The sequence below is a fragment of the Neolamprologus brichardi genome, chromosome 5, assembly GCF_056152115.1.
Source record: "Neolamprologus brichardi isolate AB-2024 chromosome 5, ASM5615211v1, whole genome shotgun sequence".
Lineage (NCBI taxonomy): Eukaryota > Metazoa > Chordata > Actinopteri > Cichliformes > Cichlidae > Neolamprologus > Neolamprologus brichardi.
The window spans coordinates 27,281,889-27,301,191 of record NC_142108.1 but is presented as its reverse complement, the minus strand read 5'-3'; the positions used below and the strand labels follow the sequence as shown (position 1 = coordinate 27,301,191).

The window sequence follows — 19,303 nt, the reverse complement described above, 5'->3', positions numbered from 1 at the left end:
TGGTTTTGGAAAAATTTTGGAATATTCAATTTTTTTATGTGAATTTTGTGATTTTTTTCAACTATATATATATATATATATATATATATATATATATATATGTATGTGTGTGTGTGTGTGTGTGTATATATATCTATATATATATATATATAGATATATATATATATATATATATATATGTATGTATATATACACGTGTGTGTGTGTGTGTGTGTGTACATAATTCTCACCTTCAACTATAAGCCAAGCGTTGCAAGATTTTATTCCTGCCACAGCAGCATAGATACCGGCATCCAAAGGCATGCAGTCCCGCACAATCAATTTGTGGATGAGCTTATCCTCAGATATAGTAATTTCATGTTTTTCACTATTTGACAGCAGAGCACTTTTGCCATACCATTTGATCTCGTTCATGGGTGCAGTTAGGACACATTGAAAGAGGGCGTCCTCTCGTTCTTCTGCCGTGACTTCTTGTATTTTGACAGCAAATTCGACTGGAGTTACTGAATGGTTTTAAAAAGACACAAAAGAATCAGAGAAAAACGTATTTAACAGCACTCAATCCATTATCTAAACTGCTAAACATGTTCAAGAACTCTTTCATCAGAGCTGCCCGAACTTAATGAGTTACATTAATTTAAGCTGTAAGTACATTTGAATCAAATGGAAAACACGATTTATGGTTAACAATTATAAGATAATTAAGTAACAATAAAAGAAGCTGAATAGACCTAAACCTTATCTAATCTTAATACCTGGATTAAAGACAGACCTTTAAAATCAGTGGAGAACACATTGACACCCTCAACATCCACTGAGTAGAGTCCAGCATCTTCTGCTCCTAGTTTTTTGATTTTGAATATGTATTTTTTGCCAACTTGTTTCAAACTATGTTTCTGCTCATCAGCCTCATCTTTGGAAAATGGAACCATGACACCATCCTGCAGAATTTAAAGATGTATTAACATTTTGCTAATACATTTAAAAAGAAAGAAGCAAGACAAAACGTAATGAGCAGTTAATTTCTTACCTTGTACAGGTACATTTTACTGCTAGGATCCTTGAGGTCCATATCCAACTCAATTGTTGCATAATCATCATCTTTGACCTCAATAGGCTTTAAACTGGTGATATGTGTGACAAACTATGGCAGAGATATATCAAAAATTATAATAATAGTCAAGCGACAGTATACAATGCAGCAAATTTAAAGAAAACAAAATAGGCCTCTCTGAATAAAAGCAGTTTTGTTGGAGAGGCTTTTGATTGAATAAAACAATGCCAGAGTTCTGTACCTCTGCGACCTCCTCTTCTCGTTCTTTTTTCATTTCATTAAGTTTCTTTAGCATGCCACGGAAGTTTGTGATACCATACTCAGCACAGATACGCTCATAGTCTTTCTTGTCTGCACTGAGCAGAATTTCCCAGACCTTCTCCTCTGTCTCCATTGGCTTAGGCTCACGTGTTCCATCTGGATTACTGTATTGACAAGCAGCATTAAGTTAGAATTCACAGCTATAAAGAATACAAAAAGTAAGAATTGTTCACAAGCTATAAAAAAGCTCACCGTTTTTTTAGTGTCTTTCTGAAGTCAACCATATCTGAGGAACCATAAAAAAAACAAACTTAAAACACAAATCTGTCAGTCAATATAGAAATATCATAAATGTGGGAGGCTCTGACCAGAGGAGGCTCTAGAAACTAAACCACAGCATAGCTTCATAATGGCAAGCGTCTGGGGGCTGAGGTTAATATTTTCAGAAAAAGAGTCACTGATGTCTTAAGTGGCAGTGCACAGTGAAACTGTGCTGATGTGACAGATTTTTCCAAATAATTCAAATCACTAAGTAAAATCTCAGCTTGCAATTAAAATTAATGGGCAAATAGTGTAGGAGAAAAAGTGAACCACTCTATCATACTAAATAGTGGTAGATTTAAAGAAAGCCCATCAATATCCATTTAACTTATGTCTGTGAAGGTTCTCAGTCATCCAGGTCATCGTAGTCAAAGGAGCTTGCAAAGAAAAGCGTCTGGACTTCTTTAAGTTACTTGAAGACGTTTCACCTCTCATCCGAGAAGCTTCTTCAGTTCTAAGGTCAAATGATGGAGAGTCCCAGATATAAACCTAGTGGGAGTGTCCCCCCACAGAGGGACAAAAGGACCCCCTGATGATCCTCTAATCACCAAGGTGTGGAACTGGGTGTTGGTCCCAATCAGCCAGAGTTTCGGGTGAGTTCATTGTGAAACCTGGCCCCACCTTATCATGCGAATTCCTGAGGTCAGATGGCCCAGGATGTGAGTGGGCGTTAAGGCGTCTGGGAAGGGATCTCAAAACTGGATTATAGATGGCAGAGAGTTGGTGTCGTAAACCACCGCCTCTGTTCAAAGATGGTCGCTCACAGTGGACATACAGTGGGGCAAAAAAGTATTTAGTCAGCCACCGATTGTGCAAGTTCCCCCACTTAAAATGATGACAGAGGTCAGTAATTTGCACCAGAGGTACACTTCAACTGTGAGAGACAGAATGTGAAAAAAAAATCCATGAATTCACATGGTAGGATTTGTAAAGAATTTATTCGTAAATCAGGGTGGAAAATAAGTATTTGGTCAATAACAAAAATACAACAGAATACTTTGTAACATAACCTTTGTTGGCAATGACTGAGGTCAAACGTTTACTATAGGTCTTTACCAGGTTTGCACACACAGTAGCTGGTATTTTGGCCCATTCCTCCATGCAGATCTTCTCAAGAGCAGTGATGTTTTGGGGCTGTCGCCGAGCAACATGGACTTTCAACTCCCGCCACAGATTTTCTATGGGGTTGAGGTCTGGAGACTGGCTAGGCCACTCCAGGACTTTCAAATGCTTCTTACGGAGCCACTCCTTTGTTGCCCGGGCGGTGTGTTTTGGATCATTGTCATGTTGGAAGACCCAGCCTCGTTTCATCTTCAAAGTTCTCACTGATGGAAGGAGGTTTTGGCTCAAAATCTCACGATACTTGGCCCCATTCATTCTGTCCTTAACACGGATCAGTCGTCCTGTCCCCTTGGCAGAAAAACAGCCCCATAGCATGATGTTTCCACCCCCATGCTTCACAGTAGGTATGGTGTTCTTGGGATGCAACTCAGTATTCTTCTTCCTCCAAACACGACGAGTTGAGTTTATACCAAAAAGTTCTACTTTGGTTTCATCTGACCACATGACATTTTCCCAATCCTCTGCTGTATCATCCATGTGCTCTCTGGCAAACTTCAGACGGGCCTGGACATGCACTGGCTTCAGCAGCGGAACACGTCTGGCACTGCGGGATTTGATTCCCTGCCGTTGTAGTGTGTTACTGATGGTGACCTTTGTTACTTTGGTCCCAGCTCTATGCAGGTCATTCACCAGGTCCCCCCGTGTGGTTCTGGGATCTTTGCTCACCGTTCTCATGATCATTTTGACCCCACGGGATGAGATCTTGCGTGGAGCCCCAGATCGAGGGAGATTATCAGTGGTCTTGTATGTCTTCCATTTTCTGATGATTGCTCCCACAGTTGATTTTTTCACACCAAGCTGCTTGCCTATTGTAGATTCACCCTTCCCAGTCTGGTGCAGGTCTACAATTCTTTTCCTGGTGTCCTTCGAAAGCTCTTTGGTCTTGGCCATGGCGGAGTTTGGAGTCTGACTGGTTGAGGCTGTGGACAGGTGTCTTTTATACAGATGATGAGGTCAAACAGGTGCCATTCATACAGGTAACGAGTGGGGGACAGAAAAGCTTCTTACAGAAGACGTTACAGGTCTGTGAGAGCCAGGGATTTTCCTTGTTTGAGGTGACCAAATACTTATTTTCCACCCTGATTTACGAATAAATTCTTTACAAATCCTACCATGTGAATTCATGGATTTTTTTTTCACATTCTGTCTCTCACAGTTGAAGTGTACCTCTGGTGCAAATTACTGACCTCTGTCATCATTTTAAGTGGGGGAACTTGCACAATCGGTGGCTGACTAAATACTTTTTTGCCCCACTGTAGATGGCTTCTTTCACTCCTCTTTCAAACCATCTGTCCTCTCTGTCCAAAATGTGAATATTGGCATCCTCGAAAGAGTGTCCTTTATCCTTAAGATGCAGATGGACAGCTGAGTCTTGTCCTGTGGAGGTGGCTCTTCTGTGTTGTGCCATGCGCTTGTGAAGTGGCTGTTTGGTCTCTCCAATGTAGAGGTCTGGGCATTCCTCGCTGCACTGTACGGCATACACCACATTGTTAAGTCTGTGTTTTGGCGTTTTGTCTTTCGGGTGAACCAGTTTTTGTCTGAGTGTGTTGCTGGGTCTGAAGTACACCGGGATGTCATGCTTGAAGAAAACCCTCCTGAGTTTCTCTGATACACCGGCTACATAGGGGATGACAATGTTGTTGCGTCTGTCCTTCTTATCCTCCCTCGCTGGTGTCTGATCTTCTTTTCTGTGCCTCTTTGCTGACTTTAAGAATGCCCATTTAGGATAGCCGCACGTTTTGAGTGCTTCCTTTACATGTGTGTGTTCCTTCTTTTTCCCTTCAGGCTTAGAGGGAACATGTTCTGCCCGGTGGTGTAGGGTCCTAATTACTCCAAGTTTGTGTTCCAGAGGGTGATGGGAGTCAAACAGGAGGTACTGTCCGTGTGTGTGGGCTTCCGGTAAACTTCGATGTTGAGGTTGCCATTCTCTTCAATGTGCACAGCGCAGTCCAGGAAAGGCAAACAGTCGTCCTTTGTGTCTTCCCTGGTGAACTTGATGTTTTTATCCACAGCAATGATGTGCGCAGTGAAGGATTCCACTTCTTGTGTCTTGATTTTGACCCAGGTGTCGTCTACATATCTGTACCAGTGGCTGGGTACTCTTCCTTTGAAAGAGCCACACTCCCACTAGGTTTATATCTGGGACTCTCCACCATTTGACCTTAGAACTGAAGAAGCTTCTCGGATGAGAGGTGAAACGTCTTCAAGTAACTTAAAGAAGTCCAGACGCTTTTCTTTGCAAGCTCCTTTGACCCATTTAACTTATCTTGCCAAGTTCCCTAAATGTCTTCTGTAAAATCTAATAGATGTTTTCTGAATTACATTTATAGTTTGGTTGTAATGCAGTTTGCTTATTTTCTAGAAAATGTTTCAGAAGCAGTGTAATGCATAACTTGTCCTGGCCTGATAACAACCAATTCAATTCAATTTTATTTATACAGTGCCAAATCACAACAACAGTTGCCTCAAGGCCCTTTATATAGTAAGGTACACCCTACAACAGGGGTGGGCAACTCCAGACCTCGAGTGCTGGTGTCCTGCAGGTTTTAGATGTGTCCTTGATCCAACACAGCTGATTCAAATTGCTAAATTACCTCCTCTGTCTTGAAGTTCTTGAGAGGTCTGGTAATAAACTAATCATTTGATTCAGGTGTGTTGACCCAGGGTGAGATCTAAAACCTGCAGGACCCCTGCCCTACAATAATACATACAGAGAAAAACCCAACAATCATATGACCCTCTATTGCAGGGGTAGGCAACTCCAGGCCTCGAGTGCCGGTGTCCTGCAGGTTTTAGATCCCACCCTGGGTTAACACACCTGAATCAAATGATTAGTTCATTACCAGACCTCTGGAGAACTTCAAGAAATGCTGAGGAGTCATTTAGCCCTTTAAATCAGCTGTGATGGATCATGGACACATCTAAAACATCCAGGACACCGGCACTCGAGGCCTGGAGTTGCCTACCCCTGCTCTATTGAGCAAACACTTTGGCGACAGTGGGAAGAAGAAAAACTCCCTTTTAAGAGGAAGAAACATTTAGTCAAGGAAACACTAAATGCTTCTAAGAAAACATTTCAAGGTCATACAACACCAAGTGTTTATGAGCTCTTACCTTCGACTTGTGCCATTTGGAGTTCTTTGGTCTTGGAAAATCCAACTGTGAACAGTAAAACATAGTTATTTATTTATTAGTGTTGTTTTTAATTCATCATAACGATACCAGTTGCTCATGAAGATATGTAATTCAGCTTTAACACATCTGAAAGAGACAGTATTTCAGAGAATAAAAGTCTTACCTGCAATAACATTTAAAACAACAGTGCAAACAGCCCTTCCATATTCATTTGTTGCAAAACACTTGTAGGTGTCAGCATCTTCTGGAGAAACTTTAGGGAACTAATGAAGCACAGAGCTGATGTCATTTTTCTTATGTTTGACTGCATATTAAGTGTTGTTATTTATTTCAGCTCACAATCACTTGTACCTTGAAAGTGCTATTGTGGAGCTTACCTCAATGGTGTGTTCGTGGGTTGCCTCATCATATTTTTGTAGGCACACAGAAGGATGAAAAACTATTTCTCCATTTGCTCTACTCCATGTCACAGTAGGGGTTGGGGTTCCTACTATTATGGCTTTAAAGACTGCCAATTTACCTAAAATAGAAAAAGTTGAGGATTGTTTAGTATTGAAAAAATAACTTAATAAATGGAATTTATAGAATAAATGGAATTTATCTTTGTCATCTGTTTAATAGATACTTTTGTTAGTGACTTCAGTTTAATTACATCACCAGAACAATTAGGACTTCCCAGTATTTGTCAGTAATACTTGTGTAGGTTTAAGGTGTAGGTCAGTGTGCAGCACATTTTTTTGTATTGTATTGTGAAGCATTTGAGACATGACATGAGACTTACCCTCTTGAATAGTTAGAGCAATCGGTTTGCGGGTGAAATCTGGAGTTGTCATCCCCTCTGGAAGTTCCTCCATAAACTGTGTTATCATGACACCGGGCACTTTTGACTTCTTCCTGATGCCTAACCAAATCAAGGCATAATAGGCAATTAGGCAACCCTAATATTTCAAAGCAGACCAGGTATATACAAATTTGTGTGATCTAGACTGAGGATAATAGATCACTTAAAATGTTAAAAAAAGCAACTCTATAACTCTAAAAAAAAGGTCATATTTTGATCAAAAAAATAACCCAGCACATTTAAAGAAAGGCTAAAACTGTATTCAGATACAAATTAAAAACCCAGACCAGAAAAAAGGAAAGAGGTCAGGGTCAATTGCAAACACAGTCACATTCTGACATATGAAACAAGTATGTGTGAAGAGAGTGCATATTCTGATGTTAAAATGTCACAATACACGCTTAAATTTCAACTGCTGCATGACAAAAGGGCTAAGAAAAGCTGCATTTTATAAGATTATCTACCTTTTTTTTTTCTTTACAAACTGCAAGTGCTTATTCTAAGTGAAGGAATAATACTTTAACAGTCAGCTTATTTGGGAATGAAATATGTCAGCTATCAGCTGGGATAGTTTGATATTGCTGAAGGTTTGTTGAACTTGCTCCCACAGTTTATCCAATTCCTAGTGCTGTTTAAGTAGGATAAAAGCCACTTACATAGAGAAAGGTGAACAATCATAAACCGTTACTTACAATGAATGTATAACTGAGATATTTAACCTATAACAATTTAACAAATCCATGGGCTTTTGAAGTAGTTGTAGTAGTGATTGTGTAGTGTTTAGTGATATTAGCATGTGCCATATTTATGGGCTTGAGTCTCAGACAAATATTTGTGTGAGTCTCAAGCCCAGTAAGATCATAGTTGGTGCTATTATAATAATAAAATCAGTCTTTTAGCATAAAATCAGCACTTTGGTCATGTGGAATAGGTTATGCTTGTGATTAAGAGTTTTTTCTTCTCAGTCTATTTCAATTTAATGCATACATACTCTTAAAAAAACACATTTATAATTTACTAAAACACTCAGCACAGTTTATTCTAAATTTGTGAGTACCAGGAAAGATAAAACTGAACAAAAAGGTCGAGGTTAGCTCATGCATTCTGTATTTTAAAATATGTGTCAACAGAATCAGACATGGATCTACATCCATGTGCTGTACTATTAGAGTATTCATATGAACTAACCCTCAGCAATATCGAAGACTTCATCACTGATTGCTGTTCACAAGGATAAAGCTGGCCCAGGGATCCCTGGTCTTTAATTATTTTCACCTTGCATGAAAGACCTGCAATAGGCAGAATATTAGCTACAAAATATTTATATTTTTATTAAAGATTGTGAGAGCAGAATGCTCCACCCAGCATTTTGCAGTCTGAAGCACACTGTTAAATTAGTTAGTTAAATTAAATAAGTTAAATTGCTTGCAGCAGGAGTTACTGAATAGTATATATGGTTTGTATGCTGCATGGTGATGATAACGTTACACTGGTGTTGCTGCTGTTAGCAAGCTGGATGTTCACACTGTGGAATTTTTAGGATGATGCAACAATAAAAACAACATGTGTGCATGAAAATGTTGATCAGCTTTTCAAAATAAGACAGTGATTAGAATGACATGAAAGCCAAGCATTGATATCATAGGTCAATTTGCAGATAACATTTAAAAATAATTAGCATAAATGTGGTACGAAAACGTTTAATTCAGTTCTGTCATTCTGAAGTAGATTTAACAAGACGTATGTTCTTGATTAAAAACAGGGTCTTTCGTAAGTCGAAATTTTTCGTAAGTCGAAGCACCCATCGCGCCCTTTGAGTGAAAGATAGGCTATAGGCTAATTGCTAACTGCAACGACAATACGTCGTTCAAGTGGAACAGCGAAGCGCAAGTACGAAAGCCAAGGGGGTTGTCACATGATTCGTAAGGAATTGTAGGCATTCTGGGCTCAGCCAATCAGAGCCAGCGGATTTCGTTACTCGGGCATTTTGCCGTAACACGGGCAGAAATATTGCCGTTAAGTTCCTTCGTAACTTGAATTTTTCGTTAAATGGGGTATTCGTAAGTCGGGGTTCCACTGTATATTATATCTGAGTTGTCTTACATCTACGTTTCTCAACATCACATCCCTGATATCTTGGTTTTTTTTTTTGAGTTAAATGATTGCTGTCACTGAAAATTTGCACTACCGTCGCAGTGGAAGTGTCCCTGTTTTGTTTGAGTTGTCTACCAAACACAGATGCGACAGAAGAAATTTTCCTTTTGTGTGTTTTTTGCCTCTTCATCACTTGCAATGAACCTCTTTTTGGAATGAATTAGTAATAATGATAATTACTGTACCATCTGTTCTTATAGTCTTTGTCCCTCAGTGTTTGCTTAAAAGCTGGCAAACAAACTCATAAAAGATATTCCACTTCATTTTTTTAAAAACAATTTTTAAAATCTACTTTTAAAACTTAAGTAGTTATACCCTGCAACCTTACACCCTGCAAATGAATGCAGGAGGATAATGCATTTATCTTGTTAATGTCGTTCTCCTTTTACCTTGTTTCTTTTTTTTCTCTTTTTTTAAATGAATATTTTTCCCTTTATGTGTCTTTGTGTCTCATAAGGCTCTTGTTATTTGAATGGCGTTTTATACACTTTGCTTTCCTCAGCAAACAACTGTACAAAAGAATGAATGATATGAATGAATAATGAGTCTATTCAGGTAGACTGCCAAAACCTGCTCACTCACCAGTTTGTTCTTATTTTTGTCAGATGTTTGTGTTCTCAACAGTACAGTTTCAACCTTTTTGTCAGATTAGACTGACATGACTGAATTTTTCATTTGTAGATAAGTAGTGCTGAACTGTTTTTATTTGATACTGTCCTACTGTAGTTAAACTCTATAGTGCGTTTTTTGTTTATGTTTATTTTAAAACCTCAACTAATAAAAACCATGGAAAATGCTCTCTAATCATCCAAATTATTTGTTAATTTATTGTTAAATCCCCCTGTGTCTCACAGGAAAATGGCTTTGCATATGTTTTATCTTGTGAAAAAGCTCTTTGTTTAATTTGCAGTGAAGGGACGTTTAAAGATGTTTAACTACACATTTAATCTCTTAGATATCTTAAAATAAGATCAAGAAGTGCAATTTCAATAGCACATCTCAGTGTTTCTTTTTACTGAAAACTATTTTGAAATGTAATTGTTTATTTATTACTTTACTTTGGTGTAACATGACTGGCTGTGGGGGAGGTCTTTATCATCAGGAAAAGCTTTAAAACATATAAAACATACAGTTAAAGGCCCACAAATGTTGGCCTGCTTCATATTTTCTAAAGCTGTCCAGTGGGCCGATTTGACAGGCCGATTCTCACACTTGTGATCTGAAGATTGAGTCATTAATGTCTGGTTTCACATGCAAAATAAGTACAAATAAATATGTGCAACTTTAGACGCAACTATGAGAAAGGATTTGTTGTGCTATTATTGGATTAATTAAGATGTCATACTAGAGGTTATAGGAAGATTGAGTGAGGATGATTGTAATACAACTGAGTACACTTTGAAAATTGGATTTAATTTAGTGTAAAATTGGTGTTGTTACTAGGGTTGCATTTATACTATATTGCATGACATCGCCACAACATTACTAAAATATCACTAAATGCTGCAGCAGAATAAGTTACTCATTGTGCTTATCGATGTAAAACTTGTTAGCTGTTTTGGTACCGCAAAGATTCTTAAGAGTCAGGGTCAGAGTTGGTCAGGTCTGCTGAGTAGAACAGGCCACTAAACGCCATTGCACTAGTCACAGTGTATAAATTGCGGTAAAATATGAGATATATTTATTTTATACCTTAGACTGAGTCATGAAATAATACATTATAGGCCCAAAAGTCCCAGGCCACTTACATATTTACACCTATTGGAGCTACTTGGCCATAGGAAACCATGCCGTCAGTCTCCTGTTGCACAGTTTTTGTGCTGAAGTTAACACCAGAGGAGGTTTGTAAATCTGCATCTTTACATGGTCTATAGCAGAGCTGAAGAAATTTCATGAACTCTTTTGTTACAGTGTCGTGCCATACAGTATTACAGTAGGTCTTTCTCTTCCACTCTTTGTAAAGGTGGACTGCAGGTGCGTGATTTTATATTCCTCTAGCAATGGGATTAAAACTCTTAAATTCAAAGGTAAATTAAAGGTTTTTACCCAGTGCTTTTGTCTGCTGTGTATAAGACATTAAATGATACTGAGAATTGTCATTTTCGCTGGTTACCTTGACATTTCACAGTTGAGCAGGAATACAAAGGTCAAAATATTTAAGAGGGTACAGAATGGTCCAAATTAAAGGAAAGTACTCAGATATAATTTACTGGTAATCTTTCTACTTATATCAAATGCACACCATTTGCAGTTTAAAAGTAATTACAATGTAATTATGTTAAAGCTTGATGAAATTTGCACTTTTTAAGGGTCCTTAGAAAGTGCAAAAATCTATCTAATGTGACAGGGTGGCAAGTTGCATTAGATAGATTTTAGGAGACATTATGCCATTCCTGTAGAGCAAGTTCACTTATTTAGACTGAACTGTGCCAGCATATTGTACAAGGTTACTTTGCATTTGAATACATCATTAAAAGTGGCATTTTTTTTCTTGAAATTACAAGCTACAGTCAACAGATGGCAATCAACCGCAGTGCCCTCTAGCAACAGCCTGCAGACACTATTCATATGAGGGGTTTGAAAATGTCACAATGAAATGCATCTGTTGTGACACTGAAAGTCATATCATCCATTCTGGATGACACCTTTCAATGAATGATGAAGATCATATCATACATGCAACTCACCCATCATGGAATCATGCATTTACAAAGATGAATCGTTCAGGTAATTTAATTTTTTTGTTTTGTTTTTTGTCTTTCGCTCGCATACCTTTGTCGTCTGGGTGAACTCCCTCAGAACCGCCGACTTAACACGTAATGTGAAAGTGGGAGAGGGAACAGGACAGGTAAATATTAATCCTGACAAAAGCACCATGTTGGGTTGGAACTTCGACAGGATTATAACATATAATAGACATAAAACACCACAGTATACAGTATATACCCAGGAATCGAAAGCGCAAACAGACAGACTTGAGCAGACCCGAATATTTAGAGGCACATTGCACATCAAATCATTAGTCGCAGACAAAAAATAAGACAGAGGTTAGCAATGTGTTGTTACAGCAAGCATGTAAATGCTGTACTGTACAACTGATGATTAGACATAGCTTCACACTTTCTTACGCATTTTCTCATGGTAGACATCTCAGGATGTTTCCTGTGCAGTGCTTGAGAGAAATTATGTATAAATAGAAAAGCAATTTGTGGAAAGATGATTTCAAATAAGCCTTCAGTTTGTCTTCTATCAAACAGAGACACAATTTCATTTTCAGCTCCCTCTTTATTTGTGGCAGCTTGAAGTGTGTGTTGAATTAATCTTCGATGATCTTGTTTTGATCTTCCATGTCCCCAACGGTTGCATTGCCAGCATTGCTTCTCAGATGAATCCTGAGTATTCTTTGTCTTTGGTCATGAAAAAATCTTTTTTAAACACGATGTGAGCTTGTTTGCATCTTCTCTTGTGTTGTCAGCGATGCCGCTGATCATTTCTTTGATCGACATCTTCATTCGAGTGGAGAAGCTAGTGACCGAAAAATGGCTTCTCTTCTTAGACAGAAAAAAAGAAGAAAAATAGCATCTGTTTTCTCATTGCCACACAAAATCTCAATATCTTGCAGGGATCTTGTATAGACTGCTTCCACTGAAGAAAATAAGCAGCTGTATTGTTTATCTTCTTTTTAAGTTGTTGGTGATGGCCTTCATATTACACATTTTATTGTAATTTTATTCTTTAAGTACCATGTGGCATGCCATTTTTACCTGTTGCTTTCTTGTCTTAATTATTCTTGAATGCAGTGTCACACAGCTCTTTAGTTTTAATAAAATTAGGTGTTTGCTGTCTGTGAGAAGGATCCTGTTCTTTTGTGTCACTGCAATAATAGAACGTACAGGGTGACAAGGCTGCAATACCAACCATTGACTGGCTTCTTTACTTACCCGCCTGCCCAGTGGCAGTCTGATCGGTCTCCTTTGACTTCTTCGACATCTTGGTTTTCTCTTGAGCTCTGCTGATTCAGAAGGCTCTGCACTAAAAGACAGAATAGGAAATCTAAACTGTACTGTACAAGTGTGGCTCAAATCAAATCCCTGATATAAGACATTTGTGTCAGAGTTTGAGGTGTTAGTCTTTTAATTTTGGGATTGTTTTCTTTTTGAAAAAGTAAGCAGACGCCATTTAAAAGTTTTCATAGAGTAATGTAGTGCTTTTGAAACAGACTGCTCTAATTACTTTTCCAGTGGCACAACGTCATTTACAGTGAATGTCAGACTTAACATGGGATTATTCTGTGTCTCAGGATTCCTTTGCATACATTTGTTAATTAACCGAGGTGCTCAATGAAACCTCATATAATGTGGTATGTTGCACACTGTACAGCTATAATTATATGATCACCCAGTTAATGACAATAACTTACATGCCAGTTTAAAATTTATAATTATACAGACATTATACTGCAAACATTTTTAAACATTTTACTGTTCTTAGAAGAGTTCTGGGATCATCTATACAATTCTGGATGAAGTCAGTGACAAGGATCAAATGAAATTCAAAGGAAATTCTTTATATTTAATTGCTGAAGATATATGCTTTTGACTGTGTCATGCCGGAAAATGATTTGAGGATAATTAATTTGAGGATAATTAATTTGGTGTGTGTGTGTGTGTGTGTGTGTGTGTGAAAATATACATCAAAGTTTTCCATAGTACTACATTTTGTGAGATTTCTTGAGCAACAAGGGTTTCACTGGCTCAGAATCACACCACCGTGGTTAATACAACCCTATTTTATAAAAATAAAGGAACACATTATGTAGCTGTGTAGATGTTAATACCAATTAAAACAAATTTAAAAATTTTTCAAATATTTTCAGTTAAAAAAATCAGTTAAAGTTCATTTTAATGTAGGTCTTGTAGACCAAAAAGACAGCCTCCTCAAAAAAACAAACAAAAAATCCCAACATTTAATGCAGGAACTTTCAAAAAACTTGTGCATGTGTACCACTGTGTCAAATCACCTTTTTTAACTCCGTAAGTGTTTGAAAGCTGAAGAGATGAAGCTATAAAGGAAAATTGTTTTTCCATCTTGACTGAAATATTGTTTCAGATGCTCAAAAGTTAAGTTTCTTTGTTGTTTTGTATGGTGTTATTTTTGTGCCACTATTCTGAGCGCACGTAAAAAAAATTTGCAGGCGCAAGTGTTGCATTTTGAGGAGAAATTTATTTTGAGCAAAGAAAAGCTGAATTTGAGTGAACAGAATTCATTGCTGCATGCAGAAAATGTATTTCAGTGTTTGCTATTATTCACACACACGCACAATAGCAGTCCCTCTCGCTCAGTTTTTGCATTTGCGCTTGCTTGCAATGTGTTGCTTGCGCTCTCAACATTTCTGCCCGTGCGCGCTCAACTCTTTCTCTACACCGTGATATTTGTGCCGCAAAACCAGCCAATCTCAGACTTGGATGCAAAAAAAATCTGATTGGCTGTTTTGGTCTCCAATCAGCTCGAAATGACGAAATGCAATATCCCAGAATGCATTTCGTCCAAAACTCAAACGAGGCAGTGGCGGAGAAACACGGTGTGGCGGAGTTTGAAATATTACTCTGTCTGGGTCACAAAATAAACTTTTAAGATATTTTCATGCGAGAATGGTGCTGTGTAAACTTCAAATATCTGCTCGATTTATCAAGACATCACATATTTGCACAAGTGCTCTAATGTTTTCGGAGATGCCTGTTTCCCACCAGCTGACCGCATAGCTGGACTGGCCATTGGGCATACCGGGCATTTGCCCGGTGGGCCGATGGTGATTTTTCATGTTTATGTTTGTTTGTTTTTGTAACGGTATAAACAATGAAAGGTGGTGGATTAGCCAATTGGTCATGATCAACTCTCGGCTGGAACAATTACAATACATCCGTATTGAGGGGAAAAGGAACGCGATTCGTCCCGAACTTCAGCAACGATGGAAAAAAAAGACACAAAGCTGAAGTTATTCTGTCTTTACGTTGCACAGCTGCCTCTTCTCCCCTCATTCTCCCTCCCTCCCTCTCCTGTTGCTACTTCAATCATGAACCTGATCAATGATCAGCTGATCGTCTCTCTTGTTTGTTTATCGCCCACTTTGTGCCAGAAAGAGGAAACCAGCGGATGCGCTAAACAACAGCAGCTTGATCAGCTGTTTTTTAATATTACTTTCTAGTATCAGCTGATGTTTGCTAGAGCCACAGCTGTAAATGCTGCTCATGATATCGGTTTTGATACGTGGTGAGAGGAAAACATTAAGGTGATACAAATCATACATATATACCAACAAGACAGTGTGCGTCACTGTCACAACAGTGTTTGTTTTAGTTCAAAGGCTTTATGGTTTTCCTATAATACCTTGTGGTGTAGTCGGCTATTTTTTTGTCAGTTGAGCCTATATTATGTTTAACCCGAGTGCCCACCCGGTCAGCTGGTGGGTAACAGGCATCTCCGAAAACGTTAGAGCACTTGTGCAAATATGTGATGTCTTGATAAATCGAGCAGATATTTGAAGTTTACACAGCACCATTCTGGCATGAAAATATCTTAAAAGTTTATTTTGTGACCCAGACAGAGTAATGTTTCAAACTCCGCCACTCTGTGTTCCTCCGCCACTGCCTCGTTAGAGTTTTGGACGAAATGCATTCTGGGATATTGCATTTCGTCATTTTGAGCTGATTGGAGACCAAAAGAGCCAATCAGATTTTTTTTGCATCCAAGTCTGTGATTGGCTGGTTTTGTGGCACAAATATAACGGTGTAGAGAAAGAGTTGAGCGCGCACGGGCAGAAATGTTGAGAGCGCAAGCGACACATTGCGAGCAAGCGCAAATGCAAAAACTGAGCGAGAGGGACTGCTATTGTGCGTGTGTAAATAATAGCAAACACTGAAATACATTTTCTGCACGCAGCAATGAATTCTGTTCACTCAAATTCAGCTTTTCTTCGCTCAAAATAAATTTCTCCTCAAAATGCAACACTTGCACCTGCAAAATTTTTTTTACGTGCGCTCAGAATATTGGCACAAAAATAACGCCATAGTTTTGGGGTTGGTTTTTTTTAGAACATCAGGTGCAACACAACACTTGACAAATTAGCATTCGTTACAGTTATAAAAGATCATGGATTTATGCCATTACTATTTTTTGTTCTTGTAAAATTTGAACCAAAGAGTCATGTTAAGACGTCTTAACTTCCTCATTGGACAGAGATTTACAGTGGGTGTGGTTACTTATGGGTAAATAATATTATTGTCATTACTTTGTAGCTCAACATGGATTTTTAGAAGATAACGTTGATGTGAAGAGGTAAGTCTTGTTCATATATGTGTGTGTATATGTTACCCCTGGTTCAGGATGTGTTTGAACAGTTTTTAGTGTTTAAAGCGTGGTTTAGTTCATGTGTCACACTCTACTAATGAATAAACAGCCATAACCAAAATGCTCATGACTTTGAAATGTTGCTCATGTAATTCTTAAATTTATGCTTGCTTTGTTATCCTGCTTGTTTGATGTTGCTCTTACAGAAATTTAGGCATTCAGAAAGCATGTGTGCTTGAAGCTATATGAACTCCTCTAATCATTTGAAGGTTGTTAGGCTGGGTGAATTGAAAGCTGGTGTGTGGTGGATATGGGTGATCTATTGAGATGATCTTTTGAGAGACTGACATGTCCACACTCAGCTAATCTGTGCCCGTGCACTCATTCAAGTAGCTAAGAATGAGAAATAAATATTGAAATTAATGCTGAAATGTATTCATATATATATATATATATATATATATATATATTGGGATAATTTGGATGTCAAATAATCTCCACATTAACATCTCCACAAATAACTGTTTTATTTATAGTTGTGCACATGCTCTAGCATATGTTAAAAAGGTTCTGGGCTCCAGCAGTGATCTTGGCACTTGGTCTGTCTTGAGAATGAACAACACATATGGTAAAGGGAAAACAGCACGCAAAAGGAGACATCTTGCAAAAGGCAACGCTCTCATCTTCTCTTCCACTGAATAGTTGATGCTGTGCTAGCTCTTATCATTTACTGTTTTGCTGCAGCTTGCTTCTGTTTTTTTAAATTTTGACTTGTGGGGGAGGCGATATTCTAGACATTTTTTTTATTATCAATGCATTCCAGAATAAATCTGTCTTAGTCACTGTCCCAGAGATTCACGGGTTTATGCTGCAGGCTGCATTTCATTAAATGTTGTTACTTAAAAAAATGAACAAAAGAAAAAAAAACACGCTTCAAAAAATCATTACATATAACCAGTATGTAGGCAGGGTGGCTGTCACTGCAGGCAAGATAACAAGGCGCCACGGCTGAAATTAGAGATGGACTATCTGAAATGCTGGGCCACTGCTACAGAAAAGTAGTTGTTGTTGTTGCCTCATATGTTTTCCTGTATACTTCACTACTGTACTTATTCATTATTATGTTCTTCATTTTAATTAAAAGTGGAAAAAAATAGCACTGATATATTTATGATGATTGGTTTTTTATTATGTAATGAAATCTATGTATTTCTTTTGCTTACAATACTGAAATGATCTCTTTTTATGTTACCAACATGAAATGGAGTCTTAAACATATAGACATTTGTAAAGGAGACTCTTGAGAAACTTGAGAAACAGCAGACAACTAGACTGCACCCAATACGTAAGAGCGCATGTGACACCTACTGCAGATGACTGCACCGCTGACTACATATTCTGGAAATGGCATCTGGTAGCTTCTCAAATGTCCCTCACTGCATTTTTCTACACATCACTGATTGCAGCTGAGTGCACAAGATGCACAGCTGAAGTCACTTTCTAACACAAAACTGAGTCTGATGACATGTCTTTTAGTGTCCAAGTGTTAATGGTACTATTTGAGCCTCCCAATGGATTTGTTTTTATGTTCGGTTGATAAATGCTATTCAAAACATGTAAGAAATACTTAGCCTACATGTAATATGTATGTTGTAATGAGTCTGCTGGTCTTTGTCTATTTAAGCTACTAACTGCACTGAATACAGCATTTTGCTTTGTTTTTTCACTCTTTAAATGCAAGAGAGATGCACCGTATGTGCTCAGTGTTAGGATTTGTACATTGTGAACTGTAGCCCTGTGAATTCATTTAATGTAAAAAGAAATCCAGTTCTCTGCCAAAATACAACCCACTCCTTCTATGCAGCTTCTTGAATCTTAGGTCACATATTGATTTGATACGTCCTTCTAAACTTAGTCATCACCCAACAACCTCACAGCTCTGACCATACTGCTATGATGAGCTTCCCAGATTTATAGCTATGAAATTCAAACTGAGAAGCCTACATGCCTTGCTTAAGCAATTTCATGCAGCAACATCAATTCTGTCCTCTTTGTAATTAAATCATGTCCTGTAAGTTTTAATGTATATCTGAATTATTAATATGATAGCAAACCCTGCATGCAATGTAATTTTAGAAACTGAAATCGGATACCACATTCGTGACTTATATGCACTTTTAAGCTTCAAGCTCAGTCTTTGGATAGGAAAATAGAAACATCTCTTCATGTCTCATGCATTTACACATTAGCTTTTTTATTGCAACCTTAAGCACCTGTTTACAAAGTACTGACATCTTTCTGATATAAACAATGATGGTAGACATTGTATTTATGCAGATTGCGCTCCCAGCTGCAAACTTACAGAGGATAGGCTTTTGCAATTCATTTCTACATTTACTTATCCAGCCTTCATTTTTGAGGGCCACCTACCTGCCTCAGTCCTCTTAGCACTCTTCTCTTTCAGACAGCAGTCTGGTCACACTGTGCCTTCTCCTAATTTTTTCAGTGTAATAGATCCTTCCAGCAGTGGGCAAGTCTGAGCTCAATGCTCCTCTACTGCCCGGACCCAGTAACTGCCAAAAGCTGTTTAGGCTTTTTTGTATTAGTCGTGACCCCAAAGACATTGGAGGTTGAGTGGGTGGTGAAGCAGGGAGGTAATGTGAAGGGGTGGGGGGTGGCAGCAGGTTGAACTCCTATTAAAGAATTTTTTTTTGTTAATCCAGTTTCTTTTTTTGTTTTTTTGTTTTGAAGCCTGAATCTTTCCCTCTCTTTCTGTCTCTTTCTAAAATGTGTGTTTATACAACCAGCATATAAAATGATGGACAAAACATTAATCGTCCTACCATTCAACACAATTTAATTATAAACTAAACCCAAATATCACCTGGAAAGGGACGTTGCAAAACATTAAACAAAACTACACATTTTCAGTGCAGAGATGATGTCCTGTCATCCAGTGCATTATAACTTCATAACCTAACTTTGGCATTCCTCAGAAGCAATCCATTCTTGACTGCTGGGACATAATAATTATCATCCTGTCAACCTTTATTAACAAAATAGGGAGT

The 19,303-nt window shown here is 38.1% G+C and overlaps 1 protein-coding gene across 1 annotated transcript in view; it reads right to left on the bottom strand.

Moving 5' to 3' along the window:
* Nucleotides 1-18,846, bottom strand: part of igfn1.1 (immunoglobulin like and fibronectin type III domain containing 1, tandem duplicate 1) — a 28,588-nt gene extending 9,742 nt beyond the window's left edge. Inside the window, exons 1-11 of the mRNA XM_087840955.1 lie at nt 18,666-18,846; nt 12,830-12,920; nt 6,675-6,794; nt 6,271-6,413; nt 6,057-6,156; nt 5,873-5,917; nt 1,568-1,601; nt 1,296-1,479; nt 1,031-1,144; nt 773-941; nt 231-503 (exon numbers count right to left, since the gene is read on the bottom strand). Of these exons, the coding sequence (XP_087697081.1) occupies nt 231-503; nt 773-941; nt 1,031-1,144; nt 1,296-1,479; nt 1,568-1,601; nt 5,873-5,917; nt 6,057-6,156; nt 6,271-6,413; nt 6,675-6,794; nt 12,830-12,878 (1,231 nt within the window). The 5' untranslated portion in view covers nt 12,879-12,920; nt 18,666-18,846. The remainder of the gene's footprint in view (nt 1-230; nt 504-772; nt 942-1,030; nt 1,145-1,295; nt 1,480-1,567; nt 1,602-5,872; nt 5,918-6,056; nt 6,157-6,270; nt 6,414-6,674; nt 6,795-12,829; nt 12,921-18,665) is intronic.
* Between the last annotated feature and the right edge of the window lie 457 nt (nt 18,847-19,303).